Below are 13,781 nucleotides of genomic sequence, written 5' to 3' on the forward strand. Positions count from 1 at the left end.
CACTCAAACTCTAAACGATCAATTCTCATATTCTCGAGAAAAATCACTTAGGATTCCTAGTTCCCCGCTGTTTTGATGGTAACTCTTGATCCGCTTAACCAATTAAAGCAAACAAATACATCTTAAATATCTAGAAAAATTTTCTTAGAACTATTGTTTAGAAAGTCAGGACCAATTCTGGCTCTAATCTTGTCGAAAATAGATAAAAAGATATTTCTTTATGAGAATATATCAAGTCAGACAGCTGCACTAATTCGGGTGTAACTCCAAATCCGTTAATCCAATTTGAGTGAAACAGAAGCTACTGGAAAGATAAAAACACAGGCTACAACTTTTCTTTCAGTGCACCATTGAAACTCCACACCAATTATTCCTAGAAATTCATGAACTAGTCAGTCTAATTTACGCATACTCTGAACTTAATGTACCATTGGCATACTCTTCTCTGCACAGAATTTCTTTATCTGATTGCTCCTTAAAGGATCGAACTCAGAGCAGAGGTAACAATTTGCAAAGGATTGAATGGATCCTGGATTCCTAAAAATTTTCTTTCACTTGCTTTTCCCTTAGTTGCCCTGCCCTCTCCTATTTTCTTTAGCCGGCACCATGGCCTTTACCTATTACTATCCTAGGACCAGCAGCAGCACCTGGTGCTTCAGGGAAACTTCAGCACAGGACAGGTTAATCAACATCCTAGGAAAATCAGCAATGCACCGCCACGGTTTCACTGGCAGAGATGCAAGAAGCATCAGGGACTGCAAATGCACGCGAGGTTACTAGTAAGCCGAATACTTCGACAGGTTACTAGTAAGCCGAATACTTCCACAGGAGATAGCAAAGCAACAAGGGTCTGGGAGGCAGAGATCTTTGGCAGCGTCGATTAGAGAAAAGTGGTGGTAGGAGCATGAACAAAGTCAAGAAGGGAAAAAAGAAGGACACGGCTATCGCCCGGCCGGCCATGTGTTAGGCCAGTCGCACAGCCAGCCGCTCTGCACGCGCCCTCTCTCTTCTATCTTCTTCCTTCGCATGGTACTGTTCATCTTCTTCCTCTTGCGGTCCCATCGCCCCGCCACAAGCGAGCTAGGGTTTTGCTGGAGCTCCGCGCCCCTGGCCCAGCCCCCGCTGCCACCATAGCCATGGTGCCCCTGCCCCGACCTAGTCCGACCACCTCCACCACTGCTAGGGCCCCTAAACCTCCTGCCGGCCTCCCCACCACTTGGCCGGCCTTCCTCCCCCAGACCACTTCCCTTCTAAGGCTACCGGAGTTGGGGAAGATGAGAGGGGGAGCTTGCCGGACCCCTAACTCGCAGATCTAGGAGGAGGAGGAGGAGGAGGAAGTCGCCTACCTCATCGGCGCCGCCGTCCGCCGCTAGACCCCATCGCCGCCGTTGGAGGGGAGGGAGGGAGGAGCCGCGGCGCGTGGGGAGGGAGATGAGTGTGGCGTCGGGCGTGAGTGATTGTGTGCGCGCGGCTGGATAAAAATATGGCCATGCGTATTAAAGTTATTACCAAAAAGAATGAGTAGAACGGGTGGTGGCGTGAGAAGAGTTTACGGTGTGAAAAAAAACCCTGCCTTTTCTTTTTCTTAACCAATTAGGAAAACTAAGTCATATGCAAGGGTTTAAATTTAGCGGCTCCTACTAAATTTATCCGACCTCCAATCAGAACATGTTACTAGTCAAATGGATTTGTTTCGACGAGATCTACAAAAATACGGTCTCCGATTGTCCATAGGACTTACAGTTCAAGAAGTCAAAATTTTCTCCTCTTTTCAGTCTGCACGATCAACCCATTATTTTTTTTAAATTCAGGGTATTACAAAGATCATCCAGGTAAGCTACGTGGCTCAAAAACTCACAAGCAAGTATCTTAGGGCATTGTGATGCGGTGATGCCCTGTACATGGAAACTTCAGAGTTCTGAAGCTTCCTCATATTCAAACAAGGGATTAATTGTCCTAATCACGCTTGTATGTGCTTTGCCACATAGCTGAAACGGCTATCTGAATGAATTGTTTGGGTGCCTTCCCATACCTCGAATGGACTAAGCCTTTACAGCAGCTGTTTTTACGGAATCTTGCTTTCTTTAGGGAAGTCGCACCACAACTAATGTCCTTTAGAACGTCGTTGTTCAAATTGTTTGGGTCACGTGATATATATGCCCATGTTCACCAAGTTATATAATTTATTTGGGAGCCTTTCTTTGGGCCAAATACTCTCAAGATTTAACAAGGTATAGTACTTGTTGAATCTCTTATACACAGCAGGAAAATTGGAGCGAGGTTCAGTGTCCATGTCAATCGCTCTAGCTATACTGCATAATGTCAGCAGCTTACTTGATTCGTTTGAGCCCATACTCATGTACCGAACTGGGTGAAAATTGGCAAGCACAATTCTTTGGCGCTACTATGAGAAGATGATCATGTGCCTGACACAGCTAAACAAATCAGTCTGCATGTTTTGTGAATCGTGGTCACCTCCGAAACAAATCAGTCTTCATGAAGCTGCTACATAATGCTACAATTAATGCTGACACCTCCGAAACTACATGCATTGATGAGACCATTGTGCTAATTGTTTGGAATTTCTCTATTTGCCTCTTGTACTCAAACTGTTGGTGGTGGTGGTGTAGGCGCAGGAGAGGGAGAGGAAGCGGCAGCTAGAGCAACTCAATCAACTTGTCAATAGGCTGCACTCACGCCCCCTCTAGAGCAACTCAATCAACGTGAAGGTGGGTTCATGCTCGAAAATTCTCACTTCTTCTTTATGGCATTTTGACCAGTGTTTTTTAGTCACATTCCCCATCACTAAGGCAATCAGAGCACTATGGCTCGTCCTCATTTTCCATAGCCAATGTAAGACAACATGTATGCGAGATGTCCATGATTCAAGCCTGTCACGCATGGCCACTGCACATATTAATTATTTAGAGGTGATTTCAGTGAACCTCTGCAACCAGGTGGTGCTTCAGATGCGAGTTGTCATTCATCAGGTTACCAGGAGAAGATAATGATTTGGCTTATGCAAAAAACATTATCGGTAATCTATATGTTTCTAGCATGTGGTTTGCATATTTTTTTAGTCTTTGATTTTATACAAGACATGGCAGCCACTTAAAGTAATGATAATTTGTCCATGATTATAATCAAAGGTAATGCAACTTGCAATTTTTATGTGAATTTTGACCATTCATTATACAAGGCTTTGATATATTAGACTGTTGATAAATTTATGGCTTGATAATTTTTATTAGTTTGTATGCCTATTACAAGGTCCAGGTATGTCTAGCATTGTTATTCTTGTATTGTATATAGGATTTTTTATAGACACGTGTGTGCCGCATGTGCATTTCCACTAGTTTAATATAAAAATCTATATATTTGTTCTACCATAACATATGGTCAGTTTCTATGTTACAACTTACAACACGCAATCAGATTGCACTGAGTACAGTTCAGTATCAAGTTCATGAGACATCATGAAAAAAGGGGGTCAAGTAATCTAGATGACAAATCTCATCATGCCCAGGCCCAGCTATAATTTTTATGTGATAGTTTTGGGTTTGGCTCACCAGTGAGCATCACGTCTTCATACCAATATTAATTAAGAGGCAAAAAGGGGCTGAAACTATGTTTCAATCGTGGTCAGGTTCGCTGGACACCAACCACATCAAGTCCAGATTCATTCTGTACTCAAACATAGTATTCTTTGCAGTGCAGCTATGTACATAGAATGCCAGCTAGCATCATTATGAGTTGTTCTTCCAGTTACCTACCTTAAAGATCCACAACACGATGTTGGCTCACCCTCCTTCCTTTTTTACATTCTGTGTATTAATAATGCAATCTGTATTTCAAATCTGCAATATCTACAACACTAAATGAGCTAGGCATTGCACACTATGAGTTGTTCTGCCGGTTGCCTACAATAAAGATCCACAACACGATGTTGGCTCACCCTCCTTCCGATTTTATTCTGTGTATCAATAATGCAATCTGCATTTCAAATCTGCAGTATCAACTACACTAAATGAGGTAGGTGTTACACATGACGTTGGCTCACCCACCTTCCTATTTTACACTCTGTGTATTAATAATGTAATATGCATTTCAAATCTAAAGTATCTACAACACTAAACGAGATAGGTGTTACACTATCTATTAGATCTTGAAATTGAATCTTTGAGTTGTTCCTTACCAAACAACCAGACAATTTCCAGCCTATGGTGGATGCCAGCTAGCACCAGATGGATAGGAAGATTAGTATAAATACCCATCGTTGAAGCAATCCTTTGCTTTGATAGATCCAAAGCTACAAGGTAAGCATAAGTAGATTGTAGCCAAACCATCAAAAAATGGGTGACAAACCTATTACTATGATATCGGATGAGGAGGAAAACGAACCAACTACTCTGGATGAGGAGGATATTGAGACATTAGCCGAGCCACCGGATTGGCTCCCCGATGGATGGATCATGGAGGTCTTCCGCGCTGAAGATGGCACCATTATTCGAGTATGTTTCTCAAACAATAGGAATAGTGTTTGTATATGATTCAACAAGTAATTTTGCCGTATGGAATATCACCTGTAAACCACACTTTCCTATTATTCAGATTTATGAATTTCCTTTGAACCTTTGAACTATTTTGCAAGCAGTACTATACTTCTCCCATATCAAATTACACATTCACCATGAAGTCAGAGGTATTGGAGTACCTTTTTTCTGGGACAGATGAGCGTATGTTAGAATCGAAGGAACGTGGTGCAGAAAACACGCTTCAGGTGCATGACTACAATTTTTTATGTATGTCCAACTTTTTATTTTGGCCGTGTTATTACAATTTTTTTGTTTGTTCGTTATGCTTGCATATTCAGAGACAACATGAATGGCTTCCAAAGGGGTGGGTGATGGAGGTAAGAGCTGGTGGGGAGAAGACAAACAAGATGTACAAGGTATATATCCACGAGTTTAGTTAGTTGGTACTATTGCTATATTATATATATATTGTTGGTTTTACATTACTTTAAGGCTCACATAGTAACTAAAATTGCAATTAAACAAGTTATCTCTTATTGTAACATTCATCTATTTGTATGCAAATTGTTACATTCAAACAAGAAACTCAGTAAATACAGAATTTTCCAATTAATAAACAAATACATTGAACATATTTGAATTATAGAAGAGGATGATATGGAATAGCCAGATTCTAAGTACATAATTGCACCCCAGTGAGGAGCAAACTAGAGTGGAGGTATGTAAGGAATATCACTGTATGAAATCATTGCATTTTTTTATATTCTTAAACTTAACTGTTATTTTTATTTAGGAAACTTATTTATTACGTATATCCTATCCATTATTATTGTAACACCTAATTTTAAGGACAAAACCTGATGCACACCATATGTGAGTCTTTAGAATCAATTCTCACATATAGCTACAAAAGGGAGGTGATATCAAATAATAATGCTTATTATATAACGTACTTAGTAAAAGAGATAACCTTAAAAAGCAATCAACGAATGGACAACTCCGATCTCCGGGTGTAAACTCCACTCCACTGGATCCAACTGACTGGTTGATCACAAGCCTAAAACTTCTCCTGAGGTGTGGGGGAATAGCAAGAGTGAGTCCATGTCGAACTCCGCAAATATAGCAACAAGGTAGTGTAATCCATAACCACATGATCAAGTGTAATTGAATAATGAATTGCACATAAACAATTTAAATGAACATACAACAATTCCCTCAGTTTTCCGGGCCGCCCGTATCCGTGGGCACGGCTAGTATACCAGTTTATTAAACTCTGCGCAGAGGTGTACACTTTCACTGTGAGTCATGATTTGCCCTTTCGCCCGAGGTGATCAGCCTCTTAACCCACTACCAAGGAAGGTCGGCAGGGTTCACTATGAAGCCTTTCAAAGGTTCCGTCTAACCGGGAAGGGCCGCAGGGTCATCGGATATAGGAACCCCTCTTCCAAAAAAAAAATAAAAGGCCGCTTCCATAGCTAGGCTCAACAGGACAGAGGCTGTCCTATACCCAACTCGCAGTATCCTCTAAGCCGGCTAGAAAAAGACCTCATACTGAGCTAAAGCCAGAGCCATATAGCCCTCACAGTTGTACTGTAAGTCCCAGCTTTTGCCAAAGGATAACATTCATCATTTATGTTTATATCACATTTCATTAAACAAGTTTCAAGATCATGGTCACAGAAAGAAAACCCAAGATATACTTGCCTTAAACACTGATCCTTTGGTAAGCTTTAATCTTCAACGTTTTCTTCTTCTCCTTTTTGATCTCCAACTTCTTATAGATCACCAACGCAAAATTCACCGACTGGACAAGACCGAAAAGCACCACACAAGCACCCGAACAAGCATGCATAGCAACATACTAGATTAGAACAATACACCAATCAATGAAAAGATTCAAAATCTAATCTACACATTGCTACGATCACACACACGCGAAAGGCACACTAATCGGAGCTACGGTAAAACAGAAACATCTATCGAAGGATTTACGTTGGAAAGAAAACTATATGCTTTATCTATTTTAATGATCATAAAACATGTATAAGACATCTCAGGGGAATATCTAAAATTGAATTAAGTCATTTTATACTTGAGTTATTAGATTTAGAAAACTAAGATAAATTAATCATATCTTAATTATAAATATTTTGATATCATTTATGCAAATTAAATTGAAATATAATAACAAATGAGAGTATATATATTCAAAGTATATATGTCACATTTAAACTTGACAAATTACAATTTAAAGACATACATGTTTATGTCACTAATTAATCATATTTTATTAATCAACATACCTCATATTATATAAAGTATTTAAACTTTACTTTAGAAATATAGAACATGTGAGAGCAACTAATAGAACAATTATATTATGTCTCATAATTGATCTAAGCAAGTCATAATTAAAAAGGCATTAATGTTGGCATACGTCATATTTTATAATTATAAAAGATTATATATATACTTTTAGTCATTGAAACATCTATAAATTAAAAACATAAATCATATGAGGGCATCTGTTCATACTTAACACATATGCAACATTCAACTATTTATAATCTAAGACTATACTGAAGTTACTGATTAATCAAATTAATATTTATAAAATTCAAAGATGTGAAGCATGATAAATTTTCCTACTAATGTGTACCTCATGATTAGCACGGTCATAAAAGAACAAGAACGAAATTAAACTGATTGTTTTTAATTGGAACCCATTAACTAATTATTAATGTAATTAGTATTAGGTTAATAAATTCATAATTAACTGATATGATAAACTTTACTATACTGCGTAGAGCACAAAATTACGAAACTAACGCAACTAGCATCGCTCAAAACGGAGTTAAGACGATGAAACGGTAAAGGATTAACGATCGGTGGCAAAACTGTAAATACATCATCTTGTACCTCTGGCCTCCCCCATCTGGACGTACGTGGCCATGGCAAAGAGGTTGCCTGCTGCTGCTGTGTTCGTGCAGGCAGGGAAGGGAGGGACTCGGCAACGATCGTCTAGGCGCGACGATGAAGCAGCATGTGAGGTCTTTGGCGGCAGCGGTTGTCGTCGAGATCGGTGAGATCACGATCGTCGATGCTGCACCACAAAGCACGGCAGGTGGCTCAGGCGTGTGCTTATGCAGTGACAACAAAACGGACGGGTCGGCGATCTTGCATGGTAAAGGATAATCTGGACTTGAGCACATGCATGCCAAACCATGGATCATACCAGTAGCAGCTGCACGTTTGCTGTTCCACGTCGTCAACAAGAGGTTGATTCACGTACGGCAGCGACGGACGCACGTACAGAAGCAACATCTGTCTCTTCCTTGCATCATATGCAGGACCGGGCATCGCGGCACGGCCCCGAGGCGACCGCGGGGTCAGGCGCGGCTCCAGGCGCAGGGCTTCGGAATGGGGTGACGCGGCCAAGGGCTAGGACGGCCAGAACGAAGGAGCTTTGTGGGCGTCAATGGAGTTCGTCGGAATACCTCGCCGGGAAACAAAGATACGAAGAGAATACGATCAATAGATGATGGATGGATGCAAAGAAGGACATTACGGCGTAGAGAATGACGAGATCTACCTCGTGGTGGTGACGGTTTTCGCCGGAGACGTCCGAGGTGGCCGGAAAAGCTCGCCGAAGGTTCGCCGAAAACCTAGCTGTGGAGAACTTCGGCGTCCGATCTGCGGGGCTACGAGTGGCGGCTCGAAAAACGGGCTGTACTTCTGGAATCCTCGCGTCGAGGGCTACGCCGGCATATATATATACGTCGGGTTTGGATATTTTGGAAATCCGAGATATTTTAGTAAATATTGATTTTCGGAATTAAAATAATTATAGAAAATCGGGAATTACTATTTAGGCTCCGAAAAATATCTCTGAGCTCTGAAAAATACTAGAAAAATTCCTGGGGATAGATGGAAGAATAAGGAACACAACCAAAGTGGTTTAGCTCCCGAAAAAGACTTTTGCATTGATCGATGAAAAAGACAAAGCTCCAAGAAACATGAATTTAATCCTGAAAAAGGTCGGAGAGATTCCCGGAAAGAGAGGCATCGTTCTAACGTGTCTTAAAACCTTTTCCAAGCCTTTAGATTTTAAAAACAAGGCATCTTATCTAACTTTTGTTTTTGCAAATTTTCAAATTCTTTTTAAACCACTACTTAAAAGCAATATTTTAAAGATTGAGATTTGAATTTATTTTCCAAACCACTCATCACAAAAGTATCAATGCAACGGTATGTATGCGCAAACATGTTGTTACCCTTACATTGGATTTTAATTTAAAAAAAAATTCTTTTACCTATGTTTTTATGAGCACAAAACAATTAACAGAAATTATTTTACTCTTTTTAGAAAGTAGCTAATTTTAGGGTTACAATCATGCTTTGATCCAAGAAACTTATTATAAATAAAGTTATATATATGTTATCTTCAGGTCTTAGAAGTAATTGATTTAATTTTGAAATGGAGCATCAAGTGCAAACAATTTTGTGTTACTAATGATTTTAGTATACATTGATGGCTACTATTGATAGTCCTGATGGTTTCATTGTAGTTTTATGTCCACTCAATCACTGGTGTGCGATTGCTATCAAAGCAAGATGTACTACTCTATGTCAATGAGGCAAAGGTCTCTGGGTGCGACACCAATGGACAATGTGACACAAGTTCTGAAGACAACGTGTGGCTCTTGCTAATATAACTTGTTCAACTCAAATAACACATTACATCTTTTGAGTGTTTGATGTTTTTTCTATTTATTCTTTTAAAATATTTGTAGATACTTGCAAAAGTGGACTTTCGGCCAAGTGGATTGCCTGAAGGTTGGGTAAAAGAAATAGTATATAGAAAAACAAAGGAAGGATTGACCAGGAGAGATCCGGTAAATAATATGGCTCATGAGTCATGATTTTTACCATTGATTAAATGAACATTGCTTGATTTAGGAATCATTATTTTGTCTTATCATGCAGTATTACACGGATCCTGCTAGTTCCTACACATTCCGCACACTGAAATCTGCATTATCCTTCCTAGAAACTGGAAAGGTATCCAGGCGTGCATTTATTCAAAGGACAAGAGTTCATGATCTGTACTCTTTTGAAATATCTGCAGATATGGTAATTGTTCTCTTGGTTTTTTGTTTATCTAGTGAAAATCTGCATGACATACTTTTTCCTAGTTGCTTGCATTTTGGACATTATCATCTAGAAACAAAGGCAGTGAATTTTGTTCCCATGCCACTTGATTCATCCACAATTGTCGTTCCTAACTTCCAAATGGTTTGTTATTTGCATTTCTAACTGTCACTCGTTACCTAGTCTGTTTTACCATTACCATCAGCAATAAGTAACTAGGAAATCATTATTTATGGGTCAACAATGTTATGGAAATCAAGTTTCACTTACTTTTTTGTAGTGGTAATTTTATTTATGGTCTTAGTTTTTTGGCATTTGGGGACAAGATTTCTTATACTCCCTCCACCCACAAAGTTTACATTCTCGACAAGTTTGCTTCCAAACTTTCCAATATTAGAATAATATAACTTTAAACTATTTAGTTTTCAAAAACATATATTGTATGCTTCAAGCACTTTAGGTATATTGTAATAAAAATTTCTAGCAGTCAACAGTATATATTGAAGAGCATATATATCATAGTGCACAAAATCAAATCTATTGACTATAAAGAGTAGCAATGGAAAACTACAGAGGTAATTCTAGTATATAATTGACTAATTTTATTTTATATGGCAGCATGAAAGTTTACGTAATAGATTAATAGTAAATGAGAAGCCTTATCAGGAGCCCACAAGATCATCTCGGTCTAGGCGAGCATCGAAAATCGAACAGGATCAAAATATAGATGACTGTAAGTTCCTGCATTTGTTGTTATTATCATAAATTCTGTACTGTTGTGTGCACACCTGCTTGAGTTTTAATTACTTTATTTATGTTCCAAAAAATTGCAAATACTTACATGACATCAAAGATAGTATAGGGTTGGTTATCAAGAGTTTATATTTTGTTTTTTGCTACTTAAATTTTGCATTGTTGCTTCTAACGGTCTTCTCATTTCTTTTTGTGCACTGGGAATGATGGTATACCTGCTATCACAAAATTTTATGAAAACTCTCAGGGTTTGTTTGCAAAATTTCTATGCAACAATAGATACTGAAATATCATGTCTTACATGGAAGCTTTAAATCTGATGTGCTTAGTTTGAGATAAAATAGGCAGCATTATACTTTGGCCTTTAATTATTTGGTTTGTATTCTGACTTTTACTCAATTTATAAGCACCAGGTAAGTAAGCAAAGAGTTAACTTTACAAATAAAAGTTTCAAGAGTATTGGTAGTTAGATGATTAACCAGACCAAATGCCCATGATCCTTAGCATGCATAGCACATAATACTAGTTAATATAGATATAATAAGTTGGTCTATTGCTGTGCAACACTAAGTTCATTTTTCACCTCCTGTTAAATCTTCTCATGTGGAATTTCATTTGAATCCAACTCAAACTAGGACAGACGGGATACCTCTTTTAGTGATGAACTACAATCTCAAGATACAAACTTGTGTGGTTGATTAGATGCATCCAACTTTCTTGATTGAAACACATGCCTCGATAGAAAGATTGTTTACATATGGAACTAGGCAGCATGCATGTTCAATAACAAATTATACGTGTGATTTGAATGGTAATAGTTAGTACACATGTATTGGTTCCATTTAAATAAATATGATTATTTTATCACTGTTGAATATGTTGTGTTTTCCCTTCTATGCTCTGATACATAATTATGGTTTTTTTATGCTAGCAAAAGATAGTGATACCTCAAGTGGATCAGATTCACCAAATGAGTCAGAAGAAGAAAACATTAGAAGCCAGAAGGCTGCCGGAAAAAAAAGCAACTAGCTCAACGAACACTGTCCGTTGTCCATCAGGAAGGCCACCTCAATTCAGGATTAAGGAGGGGATGGACAATCAGGATGCAGACTAAAGAAACTTCTTCCATACTATATACCAATAAAATTTCACCAACACTTATGATGTTGTGGTTTGTTGTTATTTTTAGTGTATCATTACCAAAATAATAATTCATTGCAAAACCAAAACTTGTATTAGCTCATGGGGAGACTATAGATTTTGTTATCGTTAATGCTTCAAGTGCACTGAGTGCTAATGAATTTTTTTTTGAATATATTCCCATCCATAACTCTGTGTTCAACATATTTCATAAGGAATATGATTATCTGGCTTCTGCATGTGTTGATGCGTTAGTTGCACGTTAGTGGTGGAACTATGGTTGCTTACTGAGATTTAACAATATCTATCTATCTACAACTAAAAAGCCTCAAGTGTCAACGTCTACCCAGTAGCTAGCACCAGACACACCACTGACACAAGACCTCCAGCCAATTGAGCATTTGTTCTTCCTCCACCATAGCACCAGTTATTTTTTATCTCCTCCGCACCATACATCACAATGCTAACACATCCGATCCTTCCCAAAATCGTGCATCTGCATGGCTCTTCATCTTGACCCCTCGTAAAATCGTCCACCCTCCTCCACTGGTCTGCAACGGTCGACTTTGAGCGCGCTTCAGCTAGCCAGCAATGGTCTACCTTGGGCTCGCCTTGTCTACCGGCTTGTAGCATCCGACCCCACCCGCCATGTCTGCTAGCTTGTGGCGCCCGACCTGGTCATGCCTCCTCCACTGGCTAGAGGTTGCCCCTGTGCACATTGCACATGTCCCAGACCCTTCGCCGTGGATGCACTGCATGACAAATCTCGCTGGACATCGTCGGTGGCACTGGAGGAGATGGTGGCTACGCCTTCATCGCTCATGGTGTCTCTAGCCGCCCTCTGGCTCTCGCATTCGATTGGGTCAGGATGGGGCATCGCCCTGCCATCATTGCCTAACTCTAACCAGGGTGTTGGCCCCGTTTCCTGTTTCCACGGATGACGAGCACCACATGTACTGTTAGAAACTTAGGCATTTTTAGATTTAATTTAATCCAGAAAAATAGTTGAAAAATATTTGTGATATCATATATGTGCATGTGTGATCTAACTATTTCAGTAACAACCATGATGAACCTATTTTATGAAACTCACTCAAATAAAACTCTCACTCAAACTCTACTATCAATTCTCATATTCTCAAGAAAAATCACTTAGGGTTCCTAGTTCCCCGCTGTTTTGATGATAACTATTGATCCGCTTAACCAATTAAAGCAAACAAATACATCTTAAATATCTAGAAAAAAAATCTTAGAACTATTGATTAGAAAGTCAGGACCAATTCTGGCTCTAATCTTGTCGAAAATAGACAAAAACATATTTCTTTACGAGAATATATCAAGTCAGATAGCTGCACTAATTCGGGCATAACTCCATATCCGTTAATCCGATTCAAGTGAAACAGAAGCTATTGGAAAAATAAAAACACAGGCTATAACTTTTCTTTCAGTGGACCATTGAAACTCCACACCAATTATTCCTAGAAATTCATGAACTAGTCAGTCTAATTTAAGCGTACTCTGAACTTAATGTATCATTGGCGTACTCTTCTCTGCACAGAATTTCTTTATCCGATTGCTCCACAAAGGATCGAACTCAGAGCAGAGGTAACAATTTGTAAAGGATTGAATGGATCCTGCATTCCTAAAATTTTTCTTTCATTTGCTTTCCTCTCAGTTGCCCTGCCCTCTCCTATTTTCTTTAGCTGGCACCATGTCGTTTACCTATTACTAATCGAAGACCAGCCACAACACCTGGTGCTTCAGGGAAACTTCAGCACAGGATAGATTAATCAACACCCTAGGACAATCAGCGGTGCAGTGCCATGGTTAGATGAACATCGCTGGCAGAGATGCAAGAAGCAGCAGGTTTTGCAAATGCTGGTGTGGTTACTAGTAAGCCGAATACTTCGGCAGGAGATGGCAAAGCAACAAGGGTGGCAGCGTCGATTAGAACAAAGTGGCGGCAGCGGCCGCGTTGGCGGTGCTTAACTCATATTTCTTACCACCAACATTTCAATAAAATGTACAAATATGAATACCAAACTTAGAATTAGGGATTACCACTCACAAGTTCCACAAGTTTTGGTGTTTATAAGTTTTGCAGGACAAACACATGAAAACACATCAAAATGCGCAATCAAGAAAGTGCAATCAAACAAAACAAGCGATGGGCCATGTACCTAAGGAATCTAAAGCCCAAAC

At 39.3% G+C, this 13,781-nt stretch overlaps 1 protein-coding gene and 1 long non-coding RNA gene across 2 annotated transcripts; one reads left to right on the forward strand and one right to left on the reverse strand.

Moving 5' to 3' along the window:
• Positions 1-4,228: 4,228 nt before the first annotated feature.
• On the forward strand, positions 4,229-11,468 carry LOC136456756 (uncharacterized). The gene is made up of 8 exons (XM_066456721.1): positions 4,229-4,511; positions 4,655-4,780; positions 4,874-4,951; positions 9,104-9,229; positions 9,329-9,430; positions 9,522-9,668; positions 10,305-10,419; positions 11,371-11,468. Exons 1-8 carry the CDS (start codon positions 4,353-4,355, stop codon positions 11,466-11,468), a joined length of 951 nt encoding a protein of 316 aa, XP_066312818.1. The 5' UTR covers positions 4,229-4,352.
• On the reverse strand, positions 5,208-8,227 carry LOC136483798 (uncharacterized). The gene is made up of 4 exons (XR_010765646.1): positions 7,771-8,227; positions 7,455-7,638; positions 6,240-6,339; positions 5,208-5,604 (listed from the first exon to the last, which is right to left on the reverse strand). It is a non-coding gene; the product is annotated as an uncharacterized lncRNA (long non-coding RNA).
• Positions 11,469-13,781: the final 2,313 nt, after the last annotated feature.

This window comes from Miscanthus floridulus, chromosome 1 (genome assembly GCF_019320115.1).
Source record: "Miscanthus floridulus cultivar M001 chromosome 1, ASM1932011v1, whole genome shotgun sequence".
NCBI classification, from domain to species: Eukaryota; Viridiplantae; Streptophyta; class Magnoliopsida; order Poales; family Poaceae; genus Miscanthus; species Miscanthus floridulus.